This window comes from Orycteropus afer, unplaced genomic scaffold, assembly GCF_000298275.1.
Source record: "Orycteropus afer afer isolate SDZICR_OR568_19922 unplaced genomic scaffold, OryAfe1.0 scaffold00004, whole genome shotgun sequence".
NCBI classification, from domain to species: domain Eukaryota; kingdom Metazoa; phylum Chordata; class Mammalia; order Tubulidentata; family Orycteropodidae; genus Orycteropus; species Orycteropus afer.
In genome coordinates this window covers 5,001,983-5,011,124 of record NW_006921591.1, presented here as the reverse complement: position 1 = coordinate 5,011,124, position 9,142 = coordinate 5,001,983, and the positions used below count along the sequence as shown (strand labels likewise).

The following is a 9,142-nucleotide window of genomic DNA, read 5'->3' as shown; positions in this document are numbered from 1 at the left end:
AGGGGGATGGAAGCAATTCGTAATAACTGGAGTCCCATGAGTGAGTACATTAAGTCTCATGAGGTGATTCTATTTTTTTTAATTTATCTTTACTTGGTCACTTTTTTTTTCTCAAATAACTACATTTTTTCTTTGACTTTTTTTCCTCAAAGTATAAAAAGTATGAAATATAAACAAGCTCTTGCATTGTACACTTGGGAGTATACAATTCAAGCATTATAGAGCTATCTACATACTGATAAATCCCATCAAATCTTGGATAATTCAATAATATACAAAATATCAGGGCACAGAGAGAACTAAAACCCACTTCTTTTCGTGACACATAAGATTCAAATATTCAATCTAAAGAAAAACACTTATAATCATTTTGGCTTTCTTCTACATTCTCATGATGATACACTTATTAAAATATTCCTGTATAATTATGTTTGGTCTTATTATTTCAAGTCAGGTTTAAAACCTTAAAACCAGTCATTCAGACAAAACAGGCAATCAGAAAGATTATCTCTTCCCCACCTCCCTAACCCCAATAACTATGAAGTCAATTTTACGACATGACTCCAAACACTGGATTGTGACGACAAATGCTAGGTCCAATTTCTTCATAATCCTTTTTGGTGTGGCATACTTGGTAGAACTCAGGCTGAAAATGAAAAAAATAATATATATTTTATAAAGGTAAAACTACCATTTTCCAATATATTTTAAATAATTGTTGTGTTTTTTAAATAAGTGTTTTGTAATTAGCCCACCCCTTTCACTTGAAGTAAATTTTAGAAATTCTAGCAATTGTGACTTAAATTCAAGTAACAATCTACATCAGAACTGAAACAAGAGCATTTAACTCATGTCTTTCCTGTGTATCCCTCCCAAAACAACTGTTCCTCCTAGGACCATGAAATTTTGAGGAATGAAAGGCTGATTCCAAATATCTAGGCTGTTCAGCTGAGGCTTTCCCATATTATGCACTGAACCTACAATATAAAGAAGCAGTATTAACCAAAAGTACAGTAAACCACTTCTAGTCATCCTACAGAAACATTTGTAGGTTTCCTTACTCAAGGTCTGGTAAAGACAGACTATTTTATGTGCTCTGTCACTTCATTTCTCAAAGAGCAAACTTATAAACTCAACTAAGTTATATAGCACAATTGAAGAATATCATTTCTATCTCCTATTTTTAAATGGTTGTAAGTTCAAGGTTAAGTTCAATAATTCAGACAAAAGCACCTTCCTTTTAATACTGTGTGCATTTCCAGGATAAAGTATCAATATGCTAGAATATCTTATAAAGAAGCTTTGAGTTATTTTGACCTGGAGAAAAGGTTCTTAGAACAATTCCCTTACTCAATTTAGAACGTTACATGTCTATGTAATAAAATAGATAACTTTTAATTTAATGCTTTTAAATATTTGTACAGAAAAAATGACTTGCTGATGTCTATAATTAAAAGAAATTTCCCTGCAGATAAATTTAAACATAATATAAAATGCACACTAAAAAATATCTAGAAAGCTAAGAATATCAACATTAAATTCCTATGATTTCTACTTTTGAGACTATAGTATGTGTGTATCCAATTTAAAAACATTCCTACTCTTAATATTTAGATGAAATTTAGAAGAATCTACTTTGCTTTTCTAACTGTCTAAATAGTGATGAATTTTTCTCTCCGAAAATAATAAATCAGACTTTAAAAAGAAACTTCATCCCACTTACCGTGGAAGCCAACATCGATCCTCCAAACCAAACTGCATATCGCTGCATATGATGCGTAATGACTTGTACGTCAATAGGCTTTGGCTAAAAAAGACATAAGATCACTTCAATAGTAAGTTCAACCAACAGTTTATATATTAACTTAACCAGAAGGCTGGCAGTTCAAACCCACCAGCCACACCTCGGAAGGAAGATGGGGCAATCTACTTCTGTAGTGATACTGCCTTGGAAACCCAAGGAGGAGTCGCCATGAGTCGGGTCCGACTCAATGGCACATTAACAACAACAACCACCTTAAATGCACATATAACATTCATACGAAACTCAAAAAACATCTTATAAACCAGAAACAACTGGGACTGGTTATCTACAGAGGAAGCAGAGTGAGAACACTGTGGCGGGGATGAGAACAGGATATAATGGAGGAAAGGGGAATAACTCTTGAGTAGATATTTTGTACATTTCTGATTTTTAGAACCATGTTAATATTTCAGACTGAAAAATAAATAAAATTTGAAAAGAAGGGGACACGGTGCAATCTGTGACAGAACAAAAACAAATTACACTAATTACATTTTTTAAAAATAAGCACAATGAAGTGGAGGACTTGTAACACAAAATCTTGACTATATACCTTCATGCTAAAGGTAAAAACTAAGCAAGTACTGAAGTCAAGTTAATAGAGCTATTTTTCACAGTGGTATTAGATGAACAATTCTGAAGCTACTGTATTCGCATTCTAGGATTGAGCAAAAAATATATAATGAATAATGAGAGCCAGGTTTCTCACTGTCATATAAGAGAATTATAAATATGGAAAGACGGAAGTCTAGAATGAACTAGACTGTGGTATTCTGGAATTGGAGGCATCAGTGTGAATTCATTTATATGGATAGAGAACTAGATGTAGATGTGCACACACACACACACATTTTCTAGGTCTGTCCACTGAAAAGGCCAGAAATAGTGAGAGTCTAGTAGCAATAAGCACAACTAGTGTCAAAACTTGGTTTCTTAAGCGCATTCTCCAGTAAAAGAAACAAGGATGCCTTAAAAAAAAAAAAAAAAAAAAGTGAGCTGAACACTTGCACTAGGTGGATGCACTCCTTGGAGAGATCAATCATGGGAGAGTGGAGGGGCTGTGTGTGCATGGGGAGACAGCTCAGGGGGTGGGAGTGTGAGGGAGAAGGGCACAAGGAAGAGGTAGCTGTGGGAAGGGAGCTGTTGCACCGTGGGAAGTTGCAGGCAATGTCATGAGACAAGGTGTGTATGGGCTTGCTGTACGGAGGGTGAGTTTTCTCTGTGGACCTTCCCCTGGATCACAATAAAGATTTGGAAAGAGAAAAGAAAAAAAGACTGATTCCAGGACCTGAGCAAAGAAAGTACAAGGTGAGCTTAGAACATCTGGCTGTGCCAAAAGGTAAGGAAGCACTGACGAATGATGGGGCTGCATCAAAAGGAAATAAGAGCCATTTTACAATAGTACCCACTCGCCAAATATGAGAAAATATGAGCAACAAAATCAATGATATTAATGGATATCAATAAAAAATAGAAAATGTGAGAAACTCCGAGTTTAACCAGATAGTACAGAATGAATGAATGAATAAGATGGGAAAGCTCTTTCTTACAGTAAAATGTAGACTAAAAACAGAAGAAATGATGGAATTTGCAAAACATCATTTGGTAATTACCACAGTAATTTTAGGCAAGAATCAGCAATGGATGCTAAAACCAATGGCTGCTAAGAAACAGGATAGTTACGTAGTCTGAAATTATCTTCCCATAAGATTCTTATAAAATCTAAAGGACAAGACAGTAATAGTAGTGAAACCTGGCAAACACAACTCTAACCAAATGGTCAAAGTTAACATATGGGGCAAATTATATCATGTGTCTACTGAAAGCAATGCACTTTTTGATTTTCTTGTCCTTAACATTTTTGAAGGGGGCAGGCCATTTATTTTTCAGAATTTTCTTCAATTTTAACTTGTCTGATGTTTCCTCATGATTAGATTCAGATTGTGCACTTTTGGCAGTAATACCACAGGTGATTCTATGAATACTGAAACGCGGTGTATCACTATGGAAGTAGATTGCCCAACCTTCCTTCCGAGGAGTGGCTGGTGGGTTTGAACCGCCAGCCTTCTGGTTAGCAGTCAAGTGCTTTTTTAGCTACTATGCTACCAGAGCTCCTTTTAGAGTGGGGAAAAAAATGTGGAACAAAACTCAAAACTAAAAACTGACCAGGCCTACTGGTCAGACTAGTGGACCCCCGTGAGACTGTGGACCTTAGTCACCCATTAAGCCTGAAACTGAACTCACCCCTGTGGCTCAACTTTCAGCCAAACAAAAGACAGGTCTTGTAAGGTGAATAACACCAGAGGTGTACACACTTCATAGAACAATCAACCATTTGAGATCTAAAGAACAAAATTTGCCCAAGGATCAAGTTCAGAAGGAGGAATGGAAACATGAAACAAAAGAAAGAAGTGTGGTGAGTGCTATTACATTGTGAGGATTTTAATCAATGGCTTAAAACAAAATGTATACAAATAGTTGAACAGAAAATTGATTTGCTCTATAAACTTTCACCCAAATCACAATAAAAAAAATGTATTACATGAACACATTGTTTAAAAGTAGAAGTCATGCCATTATGGGAGCTCTGGTGGCATAGTGCCTAGCATTTGACTACTAACCAGAAGTCAAACAACCAGTTCAAACCCACCAGCCACTCCTCGGAAGGAAGACTGGACAATCTACGTTCTTAGAGATACTGCCTCAGAAACCCAAGGAGGGGTCACTAGGAGTTGGATCCAACTTGACAGAAATTGAGTTTTTGTTTGGTTTATGCCATTACAGTAAGAAAGCTCAAAAATATTTTGCCTTTCACTCAAAACATATACTTTTTAACTGGAATGAGTTATTAAAAACTAAATTACTTAACCTATCTAAAACCAAATTATCTAGACAATCAATTTACTTCAACTTATGTATTCTAATAAAACCTGCACAAACTTATAATATGCACTATGTGTATTCAAGGAATTGTTGTTGTTGTTGTTCTGTGCTGTCGAGTCGGACCCAACTCATAGCGACCCCTCCTTGGGTTTATAGGTTAACTTTAAATAATCAAATAATAGGTGCTGAAAACAGCCAGCTGTAATGCAATTTCTCAATAAATATATCACCTAGAGTGATGTATTTTACTTTTAAGTAATTTTGCACAACTGTGGTATTCACAAATGGAGCCCTCATTTTTGGTAATTTTCTAAGTCAAAAGAAATGTGTTTTATTTACCATCTTATCCTCTGAGTCAATGGTCTGCTTTAATATTATACATTTAAAAAGGATGAAACATAAAATTTACTAAAACTTTGTCTCATAAATATAGAAAGCAGACATTTCAGAATTCAAATTAGTAATTTTGATTTATTTACAGCAAGTCCAAAGGTCTAGCACATGTATTAGAAAGGTTATTTTGTTAAACTATCAATGTGATGTCACACAATGTATGAGGCTACATGTGGGAATTAGAGTCAGTTCATGAAAGCATGTGTAACCACTTAACATCAGCATCTCTCTCAACTATGCTTTCTCCTGCTATAGTTATATTTATACTTTCATAGATTCATAAAGATGATTATCCCTGGAGTATTGCAAAGAATCTACTATACACAAGTTATCAGTGAGACAGAATAATAAAAATAAATAATTCCAACTCATAGTGAGTGACTCCCATAGGGTTTCCACGGCTGTAAATCTTTATGGAAGTACACTGTCTCATCTTCCACCTACAGAGCAGCTGGTGGGTTTGAACTGCCGATCTTCTGGTTAGCAGCCAGATGCCTTATCTACTACACCACCAGAGCTCCTTAGAATACTCAATAGGTAAGAAAATAAGTATTAAAATTGGCAGGTATTTATCCATCCTTACTACAATCAACAAAAGCACCCTCAATGTTCCCACCAATAATCGAGAAAACCGACCTTCAATCTACCGCCACTCAATTCTTCACTTAATTTCAGCCTGGCATCTACCGTTCTTTTCAAATCTCTTTGCAAGCGACGTCCAAAGTCCCTGAACATGGTTGAGCCTCCAGAGAGGACAATATTCTATATTAATGGAGAAAAATGAAAAAAATAAAGTATGATTTTTTATTTAAAAGAAAGAGAAAATTAAAAATACTTAGTGCAAAAATTTTATTACACTCTTTTAAGAGAGGTATTTTTAAATTTAATATTCAACTATAGCTAGAAAGAAAAGTTTTTTCAAGAAGTATGACCTTGAATAACAATTTTGCTTTAACTACTGACCTTGTAGAGAGGACGTCTGACATCAATAGGGCAATTCTGAATTACTTCATCTACAACTTCTGAGATAGGCTGTGTGAAATCTGGATTAGCAAACTGAAAAATAAGTGGAGTTGGATATGAGATAGAGATTGGATCATCACTCAAATATCACAATAAAAAGTTTTCAGTTCAAAAACCTAAAAGGAGTTTTAAAAAAGATATCAATTCTAGTCTCTGATTCAAATGAAAGTAACAGTAAGATTTCAGAAGAAATTAAAATGATTATATATATCACTTTGTAACTATTACAGTAGCAAAAATATAAAACCACACAAATACTAGGAGTTGAAAAATTGCTGAGTAAATGAGAATTCTTGTACACTGCTGAGAAAATACATATTGATGCAATTACTTTGGAGAGCAATTTGCCAATACCTAATAATAAAAAATGCCTATTAATATTACTTTTAAAGCAAAGCCCAAATGAACTCACACACGTGGGCTCAGTTTTATGAAAGCATATTCATTGCAGTTTTGTTTGTAAGAGAAAAAATATTCCACAAATCCATCAATAAGGCATGAAATAAATGTTACATATTCATACGATGATATGCCACACAACAGTCAAAATAAACTATCTTCAAGTAGTTAACACTTGAAAGCAAAACTCATTTTTTAAAAAGCTAACTTCAAAAAACTGTATGATTCCACTATATATATCTTTAAAAAAATGCTTTTACGGATATATGTACATTAAAAACATGAACCATATACACACCAAATTCAGGATAGCAGTTATCTCACGAAATGAAAAGAGAAAGAAGAAAAAGTAAGTAGGAAAGGGAAATTTTATTTCTTTAAAAAAAAAAAAAAAAAGCCTCAATATGATAAATATTAACCTGTGTTTATTTAGGGAGCTCTGGTGACACAGAGCCTAAGACATCTGACTGCTAACCAGAAGGCTGGCAGTTCAAACCCACCAGCCACTCCTTGGAAGGAACACTGGGCAATCTACTTCTGTAGAGATACTACTTCGGAAACCCAAGGAGGGGTCACTATGAGTCAGAATCGACTCAACAGCACTCGGTTTGTTGGAGGTATACGTGTGCTATACAGCATACTTTTCAGAATTTTTTTTCAATAAAGATTGGCTACGTAGATGAGCGATGAAAAGTTGTTTGACAATAAAAATTACAATGGAAATGGAAATATGAAGTTGAAAAAAGTAAATAAATTTTAAAAACCTGATTTAATGGATAGGAGCTCTGGTGGTATAGTAGTGCATGCCATTTGTCTGCTAACCAGATGGCTGGCAATTCAAATCCACCAGCCACTCCTTGGAAGGAAGACTGGGCAATCTATTATATACAACAAAGAAGTTTTATACAAAGAGAAGTACCAAATATTTAGGGAAGGCTTTCTTTCCTCTCAAGGAGCTCTAGTAGTGTAGTGGTTAAAGCATTTGGCTGCTAACCATAAATTTTACAATTTGAACCCAAAACTGCTCCATGGGGCAAAGATGAGGCAGTCTGCTTTTGTAAAGATTTAAGACTTGGAAAACCTATAAGGCAATTCTACTCTGTTCTATAGGGTTTCTATTGACTTGATGACAGTGGTTCTGTGGGTTCTTTCTTCTCCTTTATTAATTTTTATATGTATGCCTAAGGGTTCTCCTACACCACAGCGTGTATTTCCCAAGAAACTACATAAGAGAAAAACATGAAGATGTTTTCAAATCCTATCTTTATATTTGGTATTCCAACACTGGAAAAGTTCACATGCCCATACTTTCATCTAGCCAAAACAGAAAACAGAGTGAATCCTTCAAATAACAGGGGAACTAGGGCACAGATGTATCTAAAATTATGTGGGGGAAAAAAATCTTAAAAATGTTTACCTCTCATTTGGGAAGTGACATAATTCATACAATACAAAAAAGAGGTCTATTCTGGAAAGGCATGGTAAATTGACAGCACATGTCTAATTTTGCTCTCTCTCATAACTCTATGAAAAACAACAGTAAAGAGAATTAAAAAAAAAAAAGGTTTAATTCACAAAGTATAGAGAGAACAGAAGAGGAAGAAATAGTAACAAAACTTGTTAAGCTAGAAAGCATATGTACAGACTTTGTAGATTCTCAAAAACTCCGATTAATAAGTTATCAGAAGAGAAAAGAACAAGATGTTTTATATCACATCACTCCCTAACCCCAGGAATTGGCTGTATCTGGTAGCTTTGAAATTGAGAAAGAAGGGGGAAAGGAGAAAGACTGGTTCAACGTCTGTCTGAAAGTTATGAAAGCCTCAGATTCCCTCCAAAGAAGTCAAAAAACTGCCTCCTCCCCACCCCAGGAGAAAACTGGTAAATTGATTCTCTAAAGAGAATAAATAGAGTACTAAGGACTCTTATATAGCTGAAAAGCACTGAAAGTAGACGTATTTTTACTGAAGGTAACGCAGCCTGTTCTCAAGTAGTAGTCTTCTCTGGGAACTAGATTACCTGAAAAGACTGAAAGAACTCCCCTAAAGAAAAAGCCACTAATTAATAAGCCACTCACAAAACTCAGATTTCCAACTAAGTTTTTAGTGTCCCTTTTTAAAAGTGGATCTGCAAGAATTACCAGACAACTCAGAGTATCTAGCATGAAAAACATGTTGTTGTTGTTGTTATGTGCCATCAAGTTGGACTCGACTCATAGGGACCCTTCCTTGGGTTTCCAAGGCAGTATCATAGGGATCAAAAAAATGAGAAAACAACATATAAGAAATACTATTCAGAAAGAAAAGTATTTCAAAAACAAAAGCACATGATTAATTTTCACAGAGAGTTTGGTGGTCCCTCTAAAAGTTAAATACAGAGTTACCATATGACCTAGTCCCTCTAAAAGTTAAATACAGAGTTACCATATGACCTAGCAATTCCATTCCTAAGCATACACCTAAAAGAACTGAAACCAGGGACTCAAACAGTTCACTGCATCATTACTAATAATTGCCAAAAGGCAGAAAATAAATAACCCAAGTGTCTATCAACGGATGAATGGATGAACAAAATGCAATATATACATAAATGAAATATTATTTCACTATAAAAAGGAAGTTCTAATACATATACTACAGG

General features: G+C 34.9%; 1 protein-coding gene across 1 annotated transcript in view; it reads right to left on the bottom strand.

Annotated features, from left to right (window-relative positions):
• Nucleotides 1–550: 550 nt before the first annotated feature.
• ACTR3 (actin related protein 3) overlaps nucleotides 551–9,142 on the bottom strand; it is an 83,808-nt gene continuing 75,216 nt past the window's right edge. The window contains exons 10-13 of the mRNA XM_042780504.1: nucleotides 6,044–6,136; nucleotides 5,717–5,842; nucleotides 1,724–1,807; nucleotides 551–646 (exon numbers count right to left, since the gene is read on the bottom strand). Of these exons, the coding sequence (XP_042636438.1) occupies nucleotides 551–646; nucleotides 1,724–1,807; nucleotides 5,717–5,842; nucleotides 6,044–6,136 (399 nt within the window). The remainder of the gene's footprint in view (nucleotides 647–1,723; nucleotides 1,808–5,716; nucleotides 5,843–6,043; nucleotides 6,137–9,142) is intronic.